Here is a 24,686-nt window from a genome sequence, read left to right on the forward strand (position 1 = left end):
ATGATCCATATCCAGTTTCTCTGAGGTTCTGTCTGGCTGATGGAAAGTTCTGAAATTCTACTGGCTACCAACTGAAGTCCATTTTATTTCAATATCCTGTGAACAACCACTAGATTTTCATTACTGGATCAATATCATCAGTATTTTTTTTTATGCCCTGCCTATTAAACTAATAGTGGCAAAGGTTATAGGTTTGGGTTAATTAAATACTTTTTCCTCCTTTCTAAATTATGTATTTTTTATCAGCATCACTGATGAATTGCAGTGCAAATAGTCTTCCCACTTACTCTTACAAGAGTCTATTTACTGCAACAGAATCCCGTCGCAGCATTAAAAACCCCAGAGAACGCCTGTATCACAATTCCTTTATTTATCAGTATCAAATTACATAGTAAATTACTTTGGAGAATGCGTTGCTTGAATACTGTAATACAAATAAAGATCTTTCCATTATTTGACGTACCTTATTGTCTTAAAACTGTGCGTTGAAATAAAACATTTTGGCATGTCCCAAAGAAATAACCTGCATGAATTTTCTGTACTTGGTTTACACATAATATATTTATACTTTTTTGAGATGCTGCCACGGGTTCGTAAGCGGCCCATATCTATTATGGGCTTTGCTTATCATAACATCCAGATCCTGTTCTGGGAAAATGAGATTCCTGAGCCGAAATCCAAGTTAACATGAAGAATGAAAGTCCTACCTCTCATCTGAGGAATCCGTACCCAATTTCCTACCCCAGATCATACAATCTTGGATCACCCCGGAAATCATGATTGTATTCCTCATTACTGCAAGAGGACCAAGATTCAGCTGAGAAGGTAAGTAAACCACACCAGGGATCAAGGCCCAACCCTTAAGCTTGTACCGTTAGTTTACTTATTTCCCAACTGAATTCTCTTTTGGCCGAGGCGAGCAGCGTCGGCCAAACTTCATTGGATACCAGAAGGATTTTGGCATTCCCTTGAGATCTCTCTCTCTCTCTGTGTGTGTGTGTGAGATGTACAGGGCACCAGAAACTGCACCCTGGATGATCTTGCAGTCTGAAATGATGATGATGATGATGGAGGCAGAAGGGCATCCAAGAGAGATGTCCAAGGTCCAAATGAACAGAAGTACAGAAACGCCAGTGCAGGGTCACGGGTGGGACAGGAAGTAGGCAGAATTTCCTGTTGAGCCCTCAGCTTGTCAGTATCATTTGAAGTCAGGTTTCTCCGGGAAGGTGCAACCGGAACGCTTGATGATCACACTGGCAGCGTAGTGCCCGGCCCGGATACACTCCGTCAACGGCCGCTCATAGACCAACTGAGACAGGAAGCCTGAAGGACAAGATGAAAGGGAGGAGAAAAAAAACAACAACACACACACATAAAAAGCTGAGCACACCTGATGACCAGGGAGGGGAAGTCTGCAGAGCATGGCTTCTGGGATTCTTCCAACCTCTTTGCCACCAGCGGGCAGGGACAGCTTTTTTCGTGTGTTTGCCTAATTTGCTTTCTCCTTATGGTGCATCTCTGCGTGTTGGCTACATACACAGGCTTTGGGTAATGTGGCCAGCCAGATTAGAATGGAGTAACTGGGGGACTTTCTGAGCCACCCAGCTTTCCGTGGCAGAAATGGGTCCATTTTTTAATTTGGCTTTTCCTTTTGCTAGTGTCTTCCTACCCCAAAGTGTAGAGAGCACAAGCAGCTCATCCGGTGTTTCCCAGTACACCAGAGGTCCCCAAACATGGCAGCTTTAAGACTTGTGGACTTCAACTCCCAGACTTGTGGACTTCAACTTGTGGACTTCAACTTCAAAGATTTCTGGGAGTTGAAGTCCACGAGTCTTAAAAGCCAGCATGTTTGAAGATCTCTGCAATACACACTTCTACACAACCGTACACACACTTCTTCCTATGGCCACTGCTGGTCAAAGGTTGAGGAAGAATTCCAGAAGTATTGTTCCGCAGGCATTTCTATTATGTCTTAAATGCAAATGTTCTGTTTAATATAATAAGGAAACACCAACAGAAGAGATTATTTGTAGCTCAGGATTGAACGGTGGAGTCTGGCAGAGTCTGGCAGTCTTGCTGGCAGACTTTTCATTACCCTAATAGAGAACATCATCAATGCCAGAGAGTGTGGAGTTTGAGCTCTGTTTATATAGAGCCCTGCCAGTGTTGGTTTGTGTGTGTGTGCGCGTGTGTGTGTGTGTGTGATTTTCCCCTTGGTAGTTCCTTGATTAGGGTATTGTTTTCTGGTTGATTTGTCTGGTGTTAATCCCTGCTCATCTTAACCACGCCTCTACAAAATTACTGTATATAAACAGGGAGAAAACTCCACATTCACTTGCCCTGATGATGTTACCTAGTTTGGTAATGAAACGTCTGTAAGCATACAACAAAGAGCACCTGTTTCCTGTTTATTGATGACTTCTTTACTATAAAGATCCACTCTGCCGTTATATCGTATTTTAATACCCTTGGCTAAAAATGCTGCAGAATGGGATAAAGTAACTTCTGTGGGTCTAACAACACCTGAATAGGTTTCTTAGATGGACCAATGATGAAATGTGTTTGAAGCCAAAAGAACCCACACAGTGACTGACTGCTAAGTATGTCTGTTCTTAGACTGCACAATTTAAAAATAAAACCAATCTTCCAAGATAGCATTTCACAGTGCTTTACAGCCCTCTCTAAGAGGTTTACTGCCTCCAACAATCTGGGTCCTCATTTTACCGACCTCGGAAGGAAGGATGGAAGGCTGAGTCAATCTTGAACTCCTGGCAGTGGGCAGAGTTAGCCTGCAATACTGCATTCAAACCAGGGGTGAAATCCAGCAGGTTCTGGAGAACCTGTAGCGGAAATTTTGAGCAGTTGGGAGAACTGGCAAATACCATCTCTGGCTGGCCCCAGAGTGGGGTGGAAATGGGGATTTTGCAGTATCCTTCCCCCAGGAGTGGGGAGGGAATGGGGATTTTGCAGTATCCTTCCCCCAGGAGTGGGGTGGAAATGGGGATTTTGCAGTATCCTTCTCCCAGGAGTGGTGAGGGAATGGGGATTTTGCAGTATTCTTCCCCTGGAGTGGAGTGGGAATGGAGATTTTGCAGTATCCTTCCCCTGCCACGCCCACCAAGCCACACCACGCCCACCAAGCCACGCCCACAGAACTGGTAGTAAAAAAAAATTGGATTTCACCACTGATTCTAACCACTGCACCATCAGGGCTCCTGGTTTCTCTTCCTTATATTAACAGTAGGTTTTGGCCAAAAGAGTTAAGTCCAATCAGAAGAAATAAATTAGCATACATCTGTCCCCTCGTTGTATTTTCAAACCTCCTCAGAATATATTTCAGTAGTTTCGTTATATCTTATTATTTCTGACACGATCAGAATTAGGCTCAACTGTTCCTATTCTAGTCAGAGCAAAGCTTTGCTTCAGAAGTAATCTAAGGCAGTCTTGGATGCTTTAAGCCATGTGGACTTCAACTCCCAGAATTCCCCAGGCAGATCTAAGGCACTTTTGCCATCTATTTCCCAAGTAACTTTGTGCAACCATGTTAGAAACCCTGTTTAAAAATTCCATATTTGGAGTGGATAATACCATAATCCGGATTGTTCCCTTCATTTTATCACTTCTCTTTGAGGCAACTCAAATTAAAAAACCCTCCTTAATGGTGCTTCGAGAAAATTTAAACTGCTAACAACATCATAAAAGCCACTGCAAAGCTGTTATTTTTTTTTGATATGATAGAAATGTAAATGAATACCAAAAGATAACAAAGACGAAACTAGAAAGTCTGTGGGTAAAACGTGCAATGAAATCGTGCTCCTTACCTCAAAGTTAGCGGACAAAAATTATTTAAAAAAAAGAATTTTATTAGTTTATTATAATACAAAATACAAATGAAAATGATGGGAAAGTAGAGGAGGGAAAAGGGAAGAGAAGGTGTAGAGGAAAAGGAAAAAGAAAAAAAAAACAGCATTGACTTCCAAATCTTTTTAGTGCAGTAGAATAAGATAATAATAGAGTGGTAATTTTGTACTCAAATGCTTTGAAACTCATCAAATTTGGTATTCAACGCATTTTGACACGAAAATTTTGTCACAGTTCATTGTTTGGTACACAACGCACAAGCTAGTGCTCGTTGGGGTCGACTGCCTTGTGACTCACTACATTATTCCTTTATGGGAAAAAATTGTTTGGTATTCATCACGCCTCCCGAAACCAATTAATGATGCGTACTGAGGTACCAATGTATACAGCCTCAACTTTTTATATTTACGTTATTACCGTATTTTTCGGAGTATAAGACACACCTTCCCTCCCCCAAAAGGGGGTGAAAATTTAGGTGCGTCTTTTACACCGAATGATTTTCCCTCCAAACCATGGAATTTTCTTTCAGTGGGGATGATATATATTTTATGACTATCCTATTTACCATATTTTTCGGAGTATAAGACACACCTTTCCCCCCCCTAAAAGGGGGTGAAAATTTAGGTGTGTCTTATACACCGAATGTAGCCCCCAGTGGTGGGATTCAAATAATTTAACAACCGGTTCTCAGCCCTAATGATTTCTTCCAACAACCAGTTCACCAAACTGCTTAGAAAGTTAACAACCAGTTCTCCCGAAGTGGTGCGAACTGGCTGAATCCCACCACTGGTAGCCCCACCTACTGACTGGGCCCCACCCTTTGGCCTCTGCCTCCCAGCAGTTACCTCCTTGCAGCAAGCAAAAACAGCTCCTTTCAGCTTCAGCACAGCCTAATTAGCACAAGTTGATTGGATCGGCCTCCCAACTCTCAGCTGATTTGCTCTCAGCTGTTTTGCGCAGGGCTCTGCTGCTTGCTGCAAAGAGGTTGCTGGAGCAGATTTTTTTTTCCTTGTGCTAATCGAGCTATGCTGAAAACGAAAATGAAAGTAAAGCAGGCTGTTTACTGTTTGCTGCAACGAGGCAAAATTGCTGGGAAGCAGAGGCAGAGGGAGATTTCTTTTTCTTCTTTTCCTCACTAAAAAAGGTAGGTGCGTCTTATACTCCAAAAAATATGGTAGTATATATACTCAGCTAGTAGACAATTTTTTAAAGGATGATCAACATAGACCTGCGCAAAAGGGTCTTAAAGTAACACCTAATTGTAGGGAAAGGACAAAGTTTGCTTGGATGATAGAAAGAGAAACTGAAGCCAAGGAATTTGCAGAATCAACAAAGGATAGAAATTAGGATGGCTCAATGCCAAAGGCTTCCAAGGATGAATTTAAACCCATATAGAATACCAACCGTAACTGGAGTGATATGGCTGAGACTCATATGTTAAATCCCGTGACTACAATTTTTTTGGGGTGTGTGTGTGTCTTTTAATGACCCCGTAATCCCTTGCATCGGGGTGGAGTCGGGGCAACTGAGTGGAGCTGAGTGTTTACTGGCTGGATGCCCTTCCTGTCATCAATACAGAGTTCGCAGCTGGTATTTACTCATTGTGCCCAGAGAGAGAAATACCTGCTGCTACCTAGGATTGAACTCACAGCCTCCTGATTGTGAGGCGAAAGCTCTAACTCTAGGTCACTGCACCACTCAAGTCCCATGACTACAATAGGGCAGATGAATTCTGCTTCCCAGTGCTAGATAATTCAACTGACCCCAAATAGGAGCAAAAAATGTTAACGATAGGGAGAGGTATCCAATTAGATTGCATTTCATTAATTTAATAAGATCTTTAAGATACCGGATCAAATATCTCTTTGTTATGGGCACCTTGGTTTCATCTTCTTTTTTAAAATGCAACCCTCAACCTGGTCCTCGTTTTAAAACAGATTATGAATTCCTTGACAAGTCTTTCCCAGATCTATGATTGTTCCTCGTATATTTTAATTAGATGCTTAGAATCGTGAACAACTAAGAAATTTTCTCCTCGTACTTTAGCGATGATGTTCTTAGAATTTTGACAACTGGTATGATCCACCAACTTTGGTGGGATTAGCCTGGAGATGCCCCGAGTTCTAATTTTGTAACTATCAGTTTGAGTCTCACTATCAAAGAGATGAAATGCTTGATGAAGCCAAAACAGCAAGGTATCATCACGACATGCACGTTAAGAACATTCAGAGTTTTCGGTAATTAATGTCATCGTTTCAGAAGAAATGTACAAGGACGCCAGGCAATTTCACTTTAATATAAAAAAGGGAAGCAGTTTTGGAAGTTCTTATTATTCAGGTGGAGTTTTGTCAACTCGCCTACTAAAAAAAAGCTGGCAGATTTAGCACAGGTTGAAGGGTTCAGATTTTGTTCTCATGAAAGCAAATGGCTTCTGATGATTGAAAGTTTGGTTTTCTCCATCTCCAAGAAACGCCAAACAATGAGAAGAAATACGGTTTGTCTTTATCGTTCCATACGATTGCTTAAAATTCGATTTCATGTATCGTGTAGGTCATCTGGAAAGTTGTTACCGGGTGGCTGATGGATAGCAAACTTTTTTTTTTCGAATTCCATAAATAGGTAGTCATATACAGGTAGTCCTTGACTTATGGCCACAATTAAGCCCGGAATTCCTGTTTGCTAAGCAAGACAGTTACCAAGTGAGTTTTGCCACATTTTATGACCTTCCTTGCCACAGCTGTTAAGTGAATCATGGCAGCTGTTAAATTAGCAACAGGGCTGTTAAATCAATTTGGCTTCCTCGTTGACTTTGCCTGTCAGAAGGCCACAAAAGCAGATCATGTGATCTGTCATAAATACTTGCCAGTTGACAAGCGTCTTGAGTTTTGATCACGTGACCCTGGGGATGCTGCAACTGTCCTAAGCGTGAAGAACTGTCATAAGACACTTTTTTTTCAGTGCCATTGTAACTTCAAATGGTCACTAAACGAATGGTTGTAAATTGAGGACTACCTATATAAGTACAAAGATTTAGGAATGTATACAGAAGATAGTTGCCTTCAATGGAAAACATTCAAGCGCCAAAGAGATGAAAATGGGCAGAAATGGCCAGGCAGGGGAAAAAAAAAATACTCCAGGGGAGAAAATGCCACAAAAATCTCAGTGTTTTGGACCATGTTAAAGATGGCATTTCAAAAGCCTAGCTTTTTTTTTTTTTTTAATTTGATTTATATGCCGCCCTTCTCTGGAGACTCAGGGCGGCTTACAATGTGCTCAGCAATAGCCTTCATACTTTTGTATATTTATACAAAGTCAGCTTATTGCCCCCACAAACTGGGTCCTCATTTAACCTACCTTAGAAAGGATGGAAGGCTGAGTCAACCTTGAGCCTGGTAAGATTCGAACCTGCAGTATTGCAGGCAGCTTAATAACAGGGTGCATTAAACCACTGTACTACCAAGGCGCCTCAAAGCTTGGAAGTAACCAGTGAAGGAGTCTCTGAATAGGTAAAGGCAGGGGTGAAAGGCTACCGGTGTGGACTGGTTCACCTGAACCGGTAGTAATAACAGCTACCAGTTCGTCCGAACCGGTATTTCCCATAATCAGCTGTGCCGCATGATTTATGTTTGCTAGAAAGTAGAAAATCCTGCTTTCTAGCGAATCTAAATCATGCGGCACAGTTGTTTCCCCCCCCGCCGTTCTACTTACCTTGGAAAAGGCTTCTTAAGCCTCCTTTTTCAGCGCTGTGCGGTAGCGCCTGCGGATGAAGGGCGCATTTGGCGCGCACCATGCATGCGCACGCAACAAACCGGTATCAGACTTTGGAGCATTTCACCACTGGGTAAAGGTGCTAAGAAAAAGACTTTAAGTGGCCGTCCAAGAGGATCTCCACTGAATAAAGGAGGATCTCCACTGAATAAAGCTGATCCTTAAAGAGAGAATGCGACTGGTAATCCGGGCTCAGCTTCTCACCCTCCAGATATCTGGTGGCTTTGATGATGTCGAACTGCGTAACTGAAGAGAGCTTGTGGAATGTGGAAGAAATAAAGAGTTGGCCGTGAAGGGCCATAAGACTATGCTTATTTCCTTTATGAGTCCTAACTGATCCTGTGGCTTCGGGGTATCCATATGGATTGAGATTTGAACAGGCATCGGTAGAAGAGGGCACCTGTAAGTAGATCTGTTCAATACAAGATACCTTTGAAGCAACTAGATCTGGCTAGTCACATATACAGCCTAGGAATGGTAGAAACTGAGCTGTAAAATTCCCCTGCGGATGCTTGCAACATCAACAAGTTCCTACAGCTGGAACCAGCTCAGTGTTTCATAGCTGGATATAATAAACTGCAAAGCTCTCTCAAATTTAGCATCATAGCAAATTTGATGACACATACTTCAAATTCACCCAGGCAGATCTAAAGAGTGGGAAGGGAAGTGTCGGATATTAGAGAGTATTTGTAACGTTGATGGGTGTATTTGGTTAATTTCTTTGCTCCTGACAATGTTAAATTGTAATTGTTGCCGGCATGCTGGAGTTATGTTAACAGGGAATGAGACAGCCAACTTGCAGATTGCGGGCCAAGGATTACACAACGCCAAGTCTATTGGAAAGGAGAAGTGCTTCATCAGGGTACTGATGACAACTAGGTCCAAGCCAACAAATGATCCTCCTTCTCAATAGCTTCAGAGAGATTTAATTAACAGGGGAGACAAGATGTGGGATTCCCAAGGGATCAAATCCACCATAACCACTTTGTCGTTGAAAAGATGGGAGTAAAACCATCAACAGAGAAGGGTACCTCCAAACCCAATTCCCTTAAGTCTTCCAACTGTTCCTTGGTAGGATGAAGAACAGTACAAAGATACTGTTTTGAAAAGCTCCCAATTCAATCTGAACTTGCTTTGTTCTAATCAGAGGGAGGGGAGCCAGACCAGGAGCTGTGCAGAGTTCTAGGTTCAAGGAACAGAACATGATCTAAAGCACATACAGCATCTGCCAGGAATAGCTTTGTTGTTATTGTTAATCGTGAAGTTGTGTCCAACCCATCGCGACCCCATGGACAACGTTCCTCCAGGCCTTCCTGTCCTCTACCATCCTCTGGAGTCCATTTAAGCTCATGCCTCCAGACATGTGTGCACCCCACCCCCCGCGCACCCCTGGCCTGTTTTTGGTCCAGGAGGTTTCACGGAGGCCTGCTAGGCCCAAAATGGGGCATGGGTGTGTGTGTGCTGCATCTCCCCGGCCCCCCTTGTATGCACGCACGACCCCCCATCCCAGTCCCCTCTGCACATGCGCGTGCATCTCTGCAGACCAGTCAGCTGGCCGGCGGGAGGCAAGTGCGCATGTGTGGTGGAGCTGACCTAGGATGACGGCTCGCGTGCCCTCAGAGATGGTTCTGCGTGCCACCTGTGGCACCTGTGCCATAGGTTCGCCATCATGGCCCTATGACATAAAAGTCTTGAAGTAAGAGTTGAGCAGGCTGAGCTGATGGCGGAGTTAAAGGTGTCATAAGTTTAGAATCTTTGCTTTCCCACAAGAGATCTACAGTAAGTCCAGCCCCCCCCCGATGAATTCAATTTAGCTTTGACCATTAGTTTATCAGGATCTTGTGTTTAGGCAGCAGTAATAAACTCTTCAGTGCTTTGAACTCAGTGGATGTTCCTGGTTCTTTGCTTTATTTTATAGGTGACAACTAACCCCTTGAATTGTATCTGAAAGTTGAGTGGTAATCAGCAGAGCTCACCAAGCATCAAGGACACGAATGATTTTCTGCAGCAATAGTCAGCAGCAATGCTTGTAAGTGAATCCTTTTGATGATACATCTGTTCTCCACCCAAGGACCAGGGTTCTAGAATCTGTTTGGCCAGGATGTGGGTGCAACTTTTTTGTGACTTTGTCCAGATAATGCAAGTCTTTTGTCCTGGGAGATCTCCCTGTATTTCCACCCTTTGTTCAGTTAATTGGAGTTGATTTTCTTTTATATCTGCCACCATATTCAGCAATTTTTAATTAAAATCTTTTACATTCTGTAGTAATTAAGCTAAAAATAATTATCTGATAACGATAAAAATTTTAGCAGTGTTTTCCTCATCTTCTAGCACTATTCATGCTTGATCTTCCTGATGTGATATCAAAATTTTTAAAAAGACTGCTATCTTTGATTTAAAAAAAAAAAAAATCTTCAGCCATATATGGCTCCGTGCTGTAAACTCACTAAATCATGGCAGCAGAAAAAAAAATCCACTAATTTTGTTTCTGGGACCTTTAGATTTTACACAGTTACTTAACAATGTGGACTGTTTTCTGCGAACATGGTATTTTTAAAAAGTAAATAATAAAATCAGCCCTGTGTCAACTCGCGAAGCATTCTTGACTTGCTCTCGAGTTACCATAGGCAGGGGGATGGGGAACCGAGCCTCGCAGCTGCATCAAGGAACTTGTACATCAGTCAAAACAAAGCACATTCTAGCCTGCGATTGTCAAGGCCATCTCCAAGGAGACCCACAGTGGCAGAAGGGAGTGACTTCTACAGCCCGCAAAATTGCTTCGTTGGGGAATGTGACTAATGACACACTTTGGGGGGAAGGGGGGAACAGGGTCAGAGCCAAGGCGCGAAGTGAGGTCAGAGTTGGTTCGTGCCAACATGGCGCTCCTAATAAATAACTGGATTTCTTTTGAAACTTGGCTTGAGGCTCATGATTTAATTAGGGCATCGGTTGGAAGCCTGCCACCCTGGTCACCCAAGGAAAAAAAGTCCACCTCGCAGTCTCTGAATATGCTAGGTTTAAAAACAAGAAAAGCGGGTTGACGTCAGAATCATCCTCCAAGGACTTGGACATATTTACAGTAAAGTTTTTGCTGCTATTGACCCCAAAGGCCCATGGTCAGGTGGGGCCACCTCAGTCATTGTAGGCTGAGATCTATTTAGACATAGCCCTACTTATCTCCCTTAATCAGCGGTGAGACAACAATTACGATCTATCAGATTACAGGTAGTTCTTGATTTACGACCACAATTGAGTCCAGAATTTATATTGCTAAGTGAGAAATTTGTTAACCGAGTTTTGTCCCATTTTACGACTTTTCTTGCCACATTGGTTAAGTGAATCATTGCAATTGTTAAATTACTGACCCGGATGTTAAGTGGATCTGGCTTCCCTGTTGACTTTGATTGTCAGAAGGTCGCCGAAGGGGATCATGTGACCCCGGGATGCTGTGACCGTCATAAACATAAACCACTTGCCAAGCATCTGAATGTAAATCACATAACCCTGCGATGCTGCGATGGCCAGAAGGATGAAAAATGGTTGTAAGTCACTTTTTTCAGTGTCATTGTAACTTCGAATGGTCGCTAAGCGAACTGTTGTAAGTCAAGGACTACCTACATTCACATAAGAGATCCCCAGGCAGATTCTGGACCCCCACAAGAGGAAATCCACAGTGAGTTGAAGAAAAAGTCATTGTACAAACCAGGGGTGAAATCTAAAATTTGTTACTACCGGTTCTGTGGGCGTGGCTTGGTGGGGGGGACAATGTGACTGGGTGGGCGTGGCCAATCTTTTTTTTTTAAACTTTTAAAAGCATTTTTTCTACAACCTTAAAAGGTTGCGGGAAAAAAAATGCTTTTAAAAGCCTCTGAGGATCAGGCAACTCAGCTGGGATCGCCAGAGGCTTTTAAAGGCATTTTTTTCCTACAACCTCACGCGATCATCAGGCTTTTTTTTTTAACTTTTAAAAGCATTTTTTCTACAACCTTAAGAGGTTGCGGGAAAAAAAATGCTTTTAGAAGCCTCTGAGGATCAGGCAACTCAGCTGGGATCGCCAGAGGCTTTTAAAGGCATCTTTTTCCTACAACCTCGCGCGATCATCAGGCTTTTTTTTTAACTTTTAAAAGCATTTTTTCGGCCGAAGGGGTTGTAGAAAAAATGCCTTTAAAAGTAAAAAAAAGCCTCTGATGATCGTGTGGCTCAGCTGGGCATGGGGGTGTGTGCAGGGATTTTTGCTACCAGTTCTCCGAACCACCCGCCGCCATCGCTACCGGATCGGGCGATCCGGTCCGAACTGGGAGCATTTCACCCCTGGTACAAACCAGGTAGATTGGTGGATGGGTGGATGGATGGATGGATGGATGACTCTTTGTTGATGCTCATATCCATAAAAGAATTGATGCTGTGTTAGCTATCTAAGCAGCTCGCCATGCTGGCTAAAAGTAATTTTATGCACCTAGTTCCCTCGATGTATTGTATTCGTTTTTGTTTTGAAACCCACAAATTCGCCACAGGATAGTGCCACTGAAATTTTCAAACAAGACACCCATTTTATAACAATATATTACACCTTGGTTAAGCGAATCACTGCAGTTGTTGAATTAGTAACACCGCGAAGGTGGCTTTGCTCGTCAGATCACAAAAAGGGAATCACGTGACCCCGGGACACTGCAACCGTCATAAATATGAATCAGTTGTCAAGCATCTGCATGTAAATCATGTGACCATGGGGATGCTGCAATGGTCATAAATGTGAAAAATGGTCATCAGCCACTTTTTTCAGTGCGGTCATAAGTTCGAACAGTCACTAAATGACCTGTTGTAATTTGAGGACTACCTGTACAACAAAATTGACTTAACAGTCACTGGGAATCGGGAGAAAGTGGTATTTCTGTCTTTTTTTTTTCCCATCTGGAAGCTACATACATACATCTAAAAATATGCTAAAAGGAGCATCGGTGTTTTGTGCTGAATAAAAATGTTCAGATGTTTTAAATTATACCATTTTAGTCTTTAAATAAAATTAAAATAAGCCTTGGCAATTGTCTAAACTTTGGAGCTAAAAACTCTTTTGTTATTTCAGTCAAAAGACTTTCCTTCAGAAGTCAAAATAAGAATAGCAAAGTAATTTCTTCTTAACCCACATAAATAGCGAAGTATTTTCTTTTTTTTTAAAGCCACAAATAAACGAGGCTCCGCTGAAAAGAAAGCTGTGGGGGCCTGCCTGTTTTTAATAAAGAACCTTTCCCCAAAACTGTACATTTTGTTCCTGCACCTTTGATTTTGCTTCCTTAGGTTCGTTTGTTGAAAGCTAAGAAATTGCTTTCCTGCTCCAGGACCCGTAGCTCTAGCTTCGTGTGCAGGAAATATATCAGAATGATTTGAGTCGTAAAATAAGATTTTTTTTTAAAGCAGGAGGATATTTTAAAAAGGGAAGGACTGCGCTACCTTTTAATGCACTCGCTGGCTTTTTATGTTCAAGCCCAGCAGCTGCTCAGCGCAGCCAGCGACGTGTTATTTACAGAGACCCTGCTGTTATATTCAGTCACTGCCCAGCTCGTTGTCAATAATACTGCACTTTTTCCTGAAATATCGCGTGGCTGATGGGAATGCCCAAAGGCTAGTCAATTTCAGTTTGCTTTTGGGCAAAGCTGACACACAGGGCTCTCGCCAGATGACTCACAATCACAACCGAGGAAGACGCGAAAAAGAAGGCTTCCCAAAGATGATACTAGGATCTTAACTCTGTAGCAGGCGACAATCAAGGTTTGCAAGGGATTTGCTTTCTTAAAAAGAAAGCACGGTTACCTGGGGATGGAAGCTTGTTTAATTCAGAGAGCCTTTCAAGAATAAACTAGACTTTAATTTTGTACTAACAGACATACCACGCACTTTCTGCATCAGACCCACAGAGTAAATTGGTAAATTCTGAACAGAATCTGGGGCCAGTAGCATATCCAGCCATTCAACCCTATTTCCTACAGGTGAGGACAGGTTCAACATTTTTTCAAGAGTACAGAAGCTCCCTGGGACATTTCCCCCTGTGTGTGTGTGTGTCTCTGTGTGTGTATCTGTCTGTCGATATCAGGGGTGTCAAACTTGATTTCATTGAGGGCTGCATCAGAGTTGTGTTTGTCTTTGGGGGGGTCTGTTTTATTAAAAGACGGATTTCTTGACTGAGGCATTGTTACGGATGGGACAAAAAGATAAATCAAAAAGCTAAAAAAGGAAACAAAAAAAGAGCAAAAACATCTCCTCACCAGCAATCAACACCCAAATGAATACTAGGCCAGGGGTCTCCAAAGCTGGCTGGGGAATTCTGGGAGTTGAAGTCCGCCAGGCTTAAAGTTACCAAGATTGGAGACCCCTGCACTAGACCAACAACCAAGCCGTAAAAAACACCCCAATCACGGAAACACCAACTCAGACGAACAAATCCAACAGTAAACAACAACGTAATCAAGGAACCACCAAGAATCACCAACACATGGATGTGGAAAGCCACTTATATATAAACAGAGAGCAAACCTCACTTCCTTCGAGCACTGATCACATTACATAGCTGGGTAATGAAACGTCTGCAAGAAAACAACCAAGCTCAGAGAGCACCAAGGACTTCTTTTCTCCTTTAGCTACTGACCGAATCTATCACTCAAGCCACTCCGAGACGGATCTTCTTGAGAACCTTTGTTAGAAGCAACTCTGGAAAACAAGCAAAGCAGAAGCATAGGGCCGGACAGAGAATACGGGGGCACAGTTTTCTCTCTTTACCCTTCACCTGCACAATGACATCTTTGACAAGATGGCCATCTTGTTTCTGCCACAGACCTGGATGTGTGAAAGAGAAAAGCTTCCGTGGTTTTCCAACACTCAGATTCGGGGCAAGTAACATTGTGTTCTGTCCCCGTCCCACACGCACACACACACCAACAGACGTTCAAGAGTTAAAGACCAAACCAGCCGGCAAAATCCTTTTCCTTATGATAACGGAACTTGGCAACAACCTAGTGGCTGCCTGCCAAGAGTTTATTATTTACGAAGAGGAGAGATAACTTCTCCCCACTCCTGGTACATCAAAAGAAACAGCTCAATAATTACGGAGTCAATCAAGTCCAGAGATAATCCAGCAAAGTCTATAGCAAAAAGTCCGGCAATGCAGAATGGCGTGGAAGCTTTCACAAGGCTTGACGGGCCACCACACTCCCTTTTATACCTTGTGGGGTGTGGTCCAGTGACTCAGCCTAATCTCGGGCACGCCTTTTCTTCTGTTGCGCACGCTTATCTCTGCGACGCTGGCGTGGATCCAGCCAAGACTCATTACCCTCATCACTGTCCACCTGTGGCTGCGTGGACGTGCTTGGCCCCGGCCCTATCTCTTGCCCTTCGGTGGACACCGGAAGCATTGCCAGAGAGGAGGGTCCTGGAGAGGGAGGCCTTGCCAACTCCTCTCCTTCACTCTTGGAGTCCTCTCCTGCTGATGACACAGGCTCAGGTAACGGAGCCACAACACATTGCGTGATTAACCGCTGTGTGCATCATGAGCTGGTAGGATGCGTTCATGCCAATCAGTTTAAGATTGCTTTGAAAAGGAATTAGCCAAGTTCACCAAGGACGAGTCTCATTAACAGCTACCGGCGGTAATAATGAAATGAAACATCTATCTTTAGGGCTAGCAGACTCTGAGGACCGAAGAAGACAAAGAACGCCAAGGAGGGCATTGGTTTTCAACTACATTTGCCTTCCAGAGGGATTTCTGCCACTGCTGATAATGGAGTGCTGGAAGTATCGGCATGTCCAATAAAGATTTGGAAGTCAGAAGTATGGCGATGTGTGAATTAGTAGAGTTGCTTTTCTGGGAGGCTCTGGTGTGAACATGTTCACAATAGAGGCTCACAAGTTGCACTTGGCAAGAGCTGATCATAGAATCCTGGGCCTGGAAAGGACCTTGGAGGTTTTCTAGTCCAATTCTCTGCCCATGCAGTCCTTATACCAGGGGTCTGCAACCTTAAACACTCAAAGAGCCATTTGGACCCGTTTCCCACAGAAAAAAAAAAAACACCGGGAGCCACAAAACCCTTTCCGTGCCTGACTATTTTTTGAGCAGCCACAAAACGAGCATATGTAGTTGAATTAAATGTTCTGTTTTCTTCTGAAACTTTTCTTTTCTTGGGTTTATCCATGGTTGGCCTACCGGGAGTTGAAAAGCTCAATAAATCATGGGCTGGTGGGTGTCACACATTGGCGGTTGTGATGCATATTTTGAGTGACAGGGAGCCACAGCAGAGGGGTGAAAGAGCCACATGCGGCTCCAGAGCCGCAGGTTGCTGACCCCTGCCTTATACCATTCCGGACAAATGGCTGTCCAATCACGGCAACATTCCCTAGATTCACATAAAAATAGTTTGCAAACCAGGCATCAGATCCTATATTGTTTCGGCTCCTGTAAATACTCTTTTTTTTGGTTGCTCCTCTCCTGTTCCTCTTTCTGTCCCTCTTTCTTGCTTTGCCCCATTGCTCTTAAGTCCCCACTTCCGCTTAGAATAAAAATCAACCAGGAGAATCCATATGCATTAAAAGTTACTCCACTTTCACGATTCATCTCAAGCTCCTAATCTGGGCTGCTTTCTATTCCTGAGCTGAGCTGATGAAACAAAGGGAAATGCAGTTTTAATTTTGACTTTGGGTGCAACTGTGGTTTGTAAACCATCTCCTTCCAATTATGACTGTATGACTGTAATTTTGTTGCTTGTATCCTTACGATTTATATTGATATTGTTTCCTGATTGCTTATTTGTACCCTATGGCTATCATTAAGTGTTGTACCTTAGGATTCTTGATGAACGTATCTTTTCTTTTATGTATACCGAGAGCACATGCACCAAGACAAATTCCTTGGGTGTCCAATCACAAAGAAGAATAAATTAAATATTCTTTAATAGATTAAAGAATAAAGAATTCTATTCTATTCTATTCTATTTTTGTGTGAATCCAGGAAAAATATTTTAGTTGTTAAGCCCTGGTCAAGTGCAACTTTTATTACACGGTGAATTTATTTTAAAAAAATGTTGTAAGCCGCCAGGAATCACCGATGTGGCAGCTATGTAAATTTGTTTAACAAATGAAAGGTTCTGAACCTCTATTGGAGGGGTGTCAAACTCAATTTCATTGAGGGCTGCATCAGGATTGTGTTTGACCTGGGGGTGGGGCTTGGCCAGGGTGGACGTGTCCAGCTTGATGTCAGTCGTGCTGGGGGCATCTGTGGTGGCTCACGTGCACCATTTTTGGCCGCGACAACCTCCTGCCGCCCTCTGCCAGCAAAAACGGAGCTTGGGGTGTGTGCGTGGGGGCCAGATCCAATCCGTGGGCCTTGAGTTGGACACCCCTGTTCTATTGCGACCTGGGCTCCCTAGAAAAGCACACTGGAAAAGCAACAGCCTCATGTGAAGACATTTTCTACTTCGTCCTCCTTACCGTTTCTTAAGAGCTCTCTGTTTTAAGGGCTTCGATTTCAGCCCTTCTGATTTATATCTTCCTGCAGCTTTTGCTGAATCTTCCCCATTTAAGACAGATGGCAATGAAAACAAAGCAAAACAAAACAAAAAAACCTCTGCAGCTCTGCTCATCTACCTTGATGCTAGGCTAAAGACCTGCTTCCCTCAAACCAAGTAAAAATCAATGTGAAGTTTGAGGAAACACATCCACGGCTTGATTAGGATGTTTCGCTTGTTCTGTAACAGCTCCTTGAAGCCGGGGTAGAAATTGATTCGACTCCGTTAAATCTAAAGAGCTGGGGAAAAAGACCCATTGATGCGGCTGTTATAAAAATACCTCCGCGGGAGACTCAGAAGCTGGAACAAACAGCCTACCAAGTGTCAATAATTTTTACTCCATATCTATATTTTTCATCTCTTGAGAGTGAAAGAAACCCATGAGTGCACTGCTTATCAAACACCCCACGTGCTGGCTATTACTTATTTCATAATCAAATTCAATTCCACCACATTTTCTTTCTTTTTTTTTTTGCAACCCATTCAGTGCATTCATTACAGTTTGCCTAGCTATTCCTAGCCTTCCTGGAGGAGGACAAACATAAACCATAAAAACAGTATAAAATCAAAGGATTACAAGAATGTCTTCTAGTTGTGAATAATATATTTTCAAACACGCAGACACGTAAGTAGAAAAGGCAACAATTAATGGCATTTTTGGCCCTAGAATAACCTCAGGGACCATAGAGGTCTTCTAGTCCAACCCCCTGCTTAGGCAGGAAACCCTACACCACTTCAGACAAATGGTTATCTAATCTCTTCTTAAAAACTTCCAGTGTTGGAGCATTCACAACTTCTGGAGGCAAGTTGTTCCATGGATGAATTGTTCTAACTGTCAGGAAATTTCTCCTAAATTCTAAGTTGCTTCTCTCCTTGATTAGTTTCCATCCGTTGCTTCTTGTCCTGCCCTCAGGTGCTTTGGAGAATAGCTTGACTCCCTCTTCTTTGGGGCAGCCCCTAAGATATTGGAAGACTGCTATCATATCTCCCCTAGTCCTTCTTTTCATAAGACTAGACATATCCAGTTCCAGCAAGGGTTCTTTATATGTTTTATCCTCCAGGCCCCTAATCATCTTTGTTGCTCTTTTCTGCACTCTTTCTAGAGTCTAAACATCTTTTTTACATCGTGGCGACCAAAACTGAATGCAGTATTCCAAGTGTGGCCTTACCAAGGCATTATCAAATGATATTAACACTTCACGTGATCTTGATTCTATCCTTCTGTTTATGCAGCCTAGAACTGTGTTGGCTTTTTTGGCAGTTGCTGCACACGGCTGGCTCATATTTAAGTGATTGTCAAGATCCCTGTGGAAATGTTTGTTTTGAAAATCTCCTGGAGAACAAACACATCTTAGTTATTATTTTAAAGCAGGGGTCTCCAAATTTGGTAACTTTAAGATTTGTGGACTTCATCATCCAGAATTCCCATCCAGAGGGAGAGAAAGAGAAAGAGAGACCAACAAAATCTAATTAGGCATTTTCTGAATTTTTGACAAGCTCAGCCCGAAGGGTTTGTCATTGCTGTTCTAGAGCATGAGAAAGAAGATAGAGAAGGATTCATGAAAAAAATAGAGAGATTTGGAGAATCAGGAAGAAGAAATAGAATTAAGATCGTCTTTGCCTTACATAGTGGTTTTCTTTTTTCATATTGGAGAATGTGAAAAATATTTTGAAATTATGTGCATATGAAAGAGCAAAGGTCACTATGGTATAATTTGCTATTGAACATTCGCCAGCTAGCGTGTCAGGACACAAAGGTATGTTTTGTGTTTACGGGTCCCACTTAGTATTTGAAAACATGTCTGCAATATTCAAAAAGCTGATACTCACCATTATAACTAGATCAAAACCTGTAAGGCAGTCAAAACATCTCTTTATACAAAGAATAATTTTTCTAATACAATAAGAGGGAAATCTGTCTAATTTATGTTAGAACTCTCTTCCTCCTCCTCCTTGGGGTAGCTGTCAATCAAAAGGCTGAGGAACTGAAAATAGAATTTTCTTTCCTCTGTCTCTTACCAAATTGCAAGAAGAGATAGTAAGGGTTAAACCAGACACCCGTGTGGAGCTAATCTCTTTTACACTTATCTTCGGCTGGAAGGAAAGAGGCAATAGCTAAAACATTCTTCACCTCAACAGTCTTTATTTTTCACTCTGCTTCATTTATAAAGATTTCACAAGGCACCATTCATAAAGCAATGGAGTTTCAGAAAATCAGCTATCTTTTTTTAAACAATGAAGTTACTCTAGCAATCATCTGAGGCGCATATTTTACAGCTGTCAGATGGTGAAGGCGAAAACCAGATTTATCCTAGGGGATAGGGAAATTAGGATAGGAGGTGAGGGAAATAATCTGTGACAGGTATTTTAATTATGATGATCGTCTTACTGTCGTGTTTTTTTATTCCATAAAACTTCCTAAGGCTTGGGGGAAAAAAAGCTAGAGGTATCTTACTTGGCATTGCCCTTGTTTTTGTCTCTCTACCAAAATATAAAATAGAACAATATTGTACATTTCTTTATTTGCTGGTTATTATCATGAAATTCAGGTTTCTTGAAGTAAAGTTGAGGTTATCCAATAGGTGGGGAGATCTTATCACAATTGAGCCCAACATTTGGGGCTTAGATTTATTTTCTTAGCAATATTACATCTAATTATGATAATGGCTTGGAGTCAAAGGTTAAAAAAAACCCAACAACCTGAAATTATGTTCAAACAGAGAGAGAAACGATTGATCAGCAGAAGATCAAGAGATGGTGGTCATCCTATTGGAAGAGGATATATTTTCTGTGAAAAAAATGGGCTTCTTTCCAGATGGCCCTGATAGCTGTCACTCATCATGAGAATTCTTGGTGGGAATATGCTGGAATGGGTGTTATAAATAAAGTAACAAAATGGAGGTGGGATGAAGGCAAAAATTATGTGCCTATGAATTTTTGAGGAAGTAGAGGCTGTTTTGGAATGTTCTGCCATTCATTTTCCAAATATTGTATGACATGACATGATAGCAGTGTTCCAATATCTAAGGGGCTGCCACAAAAAAGAATGGATCGATCTATTCTCCAATTGAAAGCAGGACAAGAAACTAATAGGTGAAAACTAATCAAGGAGAGAAGCAACCTAGAACTAAGGAGAAATTTCCTGTCAGTCTGAACAATTAACCAGTGGAACAGCCTGCCTCCTGAAGTTGTTAGGTGCTCCAACACCGGAGGTTATTAAGAGGAGACTAGACGTCCATTTGCCTGAAATAGTATAGGGCAGTGATGGCTAACCTTTTTGCCATTGCGTGCCAGGAGCGGGGGGAGTGCGGGGGTCGCGTGCGTGCCCACACCCATAATTCTATGCACCCTGCCCCCGCACATGCGTGCACAACCCCCCGCCACTCCTGGCACGCGATGGAACCGTAGGCCCGTTTTTTGCTCTCCCCAGCCTCCAGAGCCTTTCTAGGAGTCTGGGGAGGGTGAAAATGGCCTTTCCCACCATCCTCTCCGGAGGCCCTCCGGAGGCAGAAACAGTCTGTTTCCCTACTTCTGGTGGGCCTAAAAATCAGCTGGCCGGCATGCGCATGCACACCGGAGCTAAGCTCGCATGCCCACCGATATGGCTACGCTTGCCACCTATGGCACGCGTGCCATAGGTTCTCCATCACGGGTATAGGGTTTACTGCTTGAACAGAAGGTTGGACTAGAAGACTTCCAAGATCCCTTCCAACGCTGTTGTTCTGTAATTCTGTTCTTCTATTGCTCCTAAAATTTACTAGTTCTTTGGAAATTGGTATATTTGGAAGAACAGATATGCAGCAGCAGGGGGACAAATTAGATGCAGTCAGTTATAGCCAGCTCTATCCCCCTTTAACGTATCTCCAACTAAATTTTGCTTTCCTCAAATTACATCAGCCCCAAACCTGCCACTAAAATTCCTAATAAACCATCTACCGGATGGCGAGAGAGAAAAAAAATTATTTCCATTATTATGCTATAGATTAGATTTTGTGCATGAGAAGGAAGTGGAGGATTGACGGGAATCTGCTCGAGAAAACAGTTACTCGTTTTTGTTCAACTTGGGTTTCCAGGCAGCAAAATACAGGTAGTCCTCAAATTACGACCACAATTGAGCCCAAAGTTTCTGTTGCTCCGTGAGACATTTGTTAAATGAGTTTTGCCCCATTTTACGATCTTTCTTGGCACTGTTGTTAAGTGAATCATTGCAGTTGTTAAGTTAGTCACACAGTGATTAAGTGAAACTGGTCTCCCCACATAGCTGGAAGTTGAAGTCCACAAGGTCTATTAGCAGTAAAGAAATTCAATTGTTTATTCTAGAATTAAAATCACCAACCTTGGTGGCTTTGCTACACTTTCCATTTCTTGACTTCTGCTTGGTTCAATCATGTTTTCCTATAATCAAGATTTTTTTCTCCTATTATTTCTCCTAATCTGTCTGGGTTTTTCAAAGATCAGAAACTTGTGGTTAAATGCAGGAAATAAGTTTTAGGTTTGCAACTCGTGATGGAGGCAATGTTGTCCTCAGACATCCTGTTAGACGAGGCATATTTCTGTCTCTACTTTTAGTTCTTACTCAGGATGCGGCCGGTCCTCACCAAGTTTTACCCTCTCACGCACAATCTGCCAGAACTTTTTCTCTCTAGCTCTCCTGCTTAACTTTCTTTCTGTGCCATCCCTGAAATGTAGAGACAGTTCTTTCTCCTGAGTCCGCCTCACACAAAGGAAGAATGGAGAATTTGTTCCAGCAATTCTCTTCTTTTCCAAACAGTCCAACCCTCCAAATATTCATTCTTAAAAAAAAAACAAAAAACAAAACAAAACACCTATTTGGTTGCCAGCAAAATATTCAGACGCAAGTACACAGAACTAGGTAGATTTTCTCTGCTACACTCGGTGCCCTTTATGTAAAATTGTTGCTTTCCATCTGTTAATGCTATGTAAATATTGTCCTTTGGAAGTTGGATCTAGAGAGGTCAGCTCTCCGTAAGCTACACAAATTTCGCAAGTCCATTAGGAAGCCTCCTACTGTTTACCTCCAGGATGGAGTTTGGCTGAAAATGCATTCAGAACAGAACATATTTAGAAATCAATCCCAACTCCTTGTCTGGCTTTAGCCTTTTCTAATTGTAACCTCAAACAATGCTTTTGAGGGATCAAAAATGCCTAGATGTATGGAAGAGAGCTTCTCAGTTCAGGGGTGAAATCCAGCAGGTTCTGACAGGTTCTGGAGAACCGGTAGCGGAAAGTTTGAGCAGTTCGGAGAACCGGCAAATACCACCTCTGGCTGGTCCCAGAATGGGGTGGGAATAGAGATTTTGCAATATCCTTCCCCCAGGAGTGGGGAGGGAATGGGGATTTTGCAGTATCCTTCCCCTGGAGTAGGGTGGGCCATGCCCACAGAACTGGTAGTAATGGAATTTGGATTCACCATTGTCTCAGTTCCACTCAGAAGTTAGTTCCTCAAGCATAGTTTTGTCAGATTTCTTAAACTTTTAAACCTGGAGTGGAGATGGAAAGATAATAGCTAATGCTGTACAGACCAAGATCAAAGCATCTGAGACAGGGACGAGCCTAACATGAGAAGAATGGGGGATCTATGATTCCATCTCCCCAATTGGTTCTCATCGTGTCTTTTCCTTGATACAATGCTTAGGGAATAGAATGAGCTCATCATCTGATAATACAGGTAAATGCTTTTAGGATAACTTCAACCAACCGTCCTATGGTCAAGAGAAGGAGGGAGAGAGAGGAGGAGGAAGAAGTGGAGGAAGAGAAAGAACAAGAATGGAAGGAGGAGGAGGAGAAGGAGGAAGGGGAGAATTCTATTTCTGTCACATTTGGGCTAATGCCCAAACAACCACCAGAGGGCGGCCAGGTTTGTGTTTTCTGAACTGTGTTGTTACCACCTAGGGACAGTCTAGAGTTCTCCAACAAAAGTGCGTATAATCTAAGGCTATGGTTTTCCCAGTTGCAATGTATGGCTGTGAAAGTTGGACTATAAGGAAGGCTGAGTGCCAAAGAATTGAGGCCTTTGAACTCTGATGCTGGAGAAGACGACTGCGAGTCCCTTGGACTGCAAGGTGATCAAACCGGTCAGTCCTAGAGGAGATCAACCCTGACTGCTCTTTAGGAGGCCAAATCCTGAAGATGAAACTCAAATCCTTTGGCCACCTAATGAGAAGGAAGGACTCACTGGAGAAGAGCCTAATGCTGGGAACGATTGAGGGCAAAAGAAGAAGGGGAAGAGTTGGCTGGATGGAGTCACTGAAGAAGTAGGCGTAGCTTAAATGGACTCCGTCTGGGAGATGGTAGAGGACAGGAAGGTCTGGAGGAATGTTGTCCATGGGGTCGCAATGGGTCGGACACCACTTCGTGACTAACAACAAGAGTTCTGCAACGCAGACCTGATAGTACAAGACTGATGGCTCAAGGTAAACCTAGATTGTAACAGACTTGAGCCAAGAAGTGAAGACTCTCATATAATCTCTTCTTCTGATGTGGCAACAACAACAACTGTAGTCATACAATAAGAACAAGTCCTGTATTTTGAGAAAAATAAGGAAAGTGTTTAAGGCTTTTAACACGACCATTTTCAAAGCGAAAGAGCCTGTGGTTGCAAGATGCAGAGATTTATGGTCAATAAGGTAACTTTGCAGCTACACAAGGTTTTGATTTATTTGAGGCATTTTAAACAATGGAGACTGAGAGTTGTATCTTTCATCCCTTCCCAATATTAAAAAAAAAAAAATTGAGATCAGATATAAATCAGAGCAGATGTTCTGCTATTTCTGACTCTTAAAGCCTATCATTTGGGGGAGGGGCATTTACACACCATCAGCCTAGGAAACAGATGCGCTAAGGGAAAAAAAAAAGTTTAAGGTTCAAATGTTAAGTTATTTTCATACTCTGCAATATTCACCACAACCTGCTTTTAAAAAAAGAGCAATGTGCTTAGATTTTAACACCAGGGTAGAATTTGGAGGACTGTAACAAAGCATATTTGAGGCAGTTCTGTTTACGCAACATTCTGACAGGCACAATTAATCTTGTGAAAACAATGTAGATGTTGCTTAACAGCACATGATCGGTAAAGGTACCAACATGTTTCCCCCCCCGAGAGAATTAACAATCCATTAAAACAGACTCTTAGGATGCAAATGAAGGCTTGCAAAGAACAAGCTTGATGCTCTCTGATGGGAAGAAACACCACACCAACCCTTGTCATCGCATTGTCTGATGAAGTTGCCGGATGTTGTGGCTCCGTTACCTGAGCCTGTGTTATCGGAGGGAGAAGGCTCCGAACATGAAGGAGAGGAGTTGGCCAGGCCTCCCTTTCCAGGACCCTCCTCTCTGGCAATGCCTCAGGTGTCTCCTGAAGGAGAAGCGATTGGCCAGAAGCCAGGTATCTCCTCGCAGTCAGACAGTGACGGAGATAAGTCTTGGCTGGATCCACGCCAGCGTCGGAGAGACAGGCGCGCGCAGCAGAAGAGGAGGCGTGCCAGAGAT

At 42.7% G+C, this 24,686-nt stretch overlaps 1 protein-coding gene across 2 annotated transcripts in view; it reads right to left on the reverse strand.

Moving 5' to 3' along the window:
* Positions 1-348: 348 nt before the first annotated feature.
* ADK (adenosine kinase) overlaps positions 349-24,686 on the reverse strand; it is a 256,903-nt gene continuing 232,565 nt past the window's right edge. For both annotated transcript variants that reach the window (XM_034435402.3, XM_034435404.3), the window contains exon 11: positions 349-1,323. In XM_034435402.3, coding sequence (XP_034291293.3) covers positions 1,199-1,323 — 125 coding nt within the window. In that variant the 3' untranslated portion in view covers positions 349-1,198. The remainder of the gene's footprint in view (positions 1,324-24,686) is intronic.

Source organism: Pantherophis guttatus, chromosome 6 (genome assembly GCF_059756535.1).
Source record: "Pantherophis guttatus breed Tessera chromosome 6, ASM5975653v1, whole genome shotgun sequence".
Lineage (NCBI taxonomy): Eukaryota > Metazoa > Chordata > Lepidosauria > Squamata > Colubridae > Pantherophis > Pantherophis guttatus.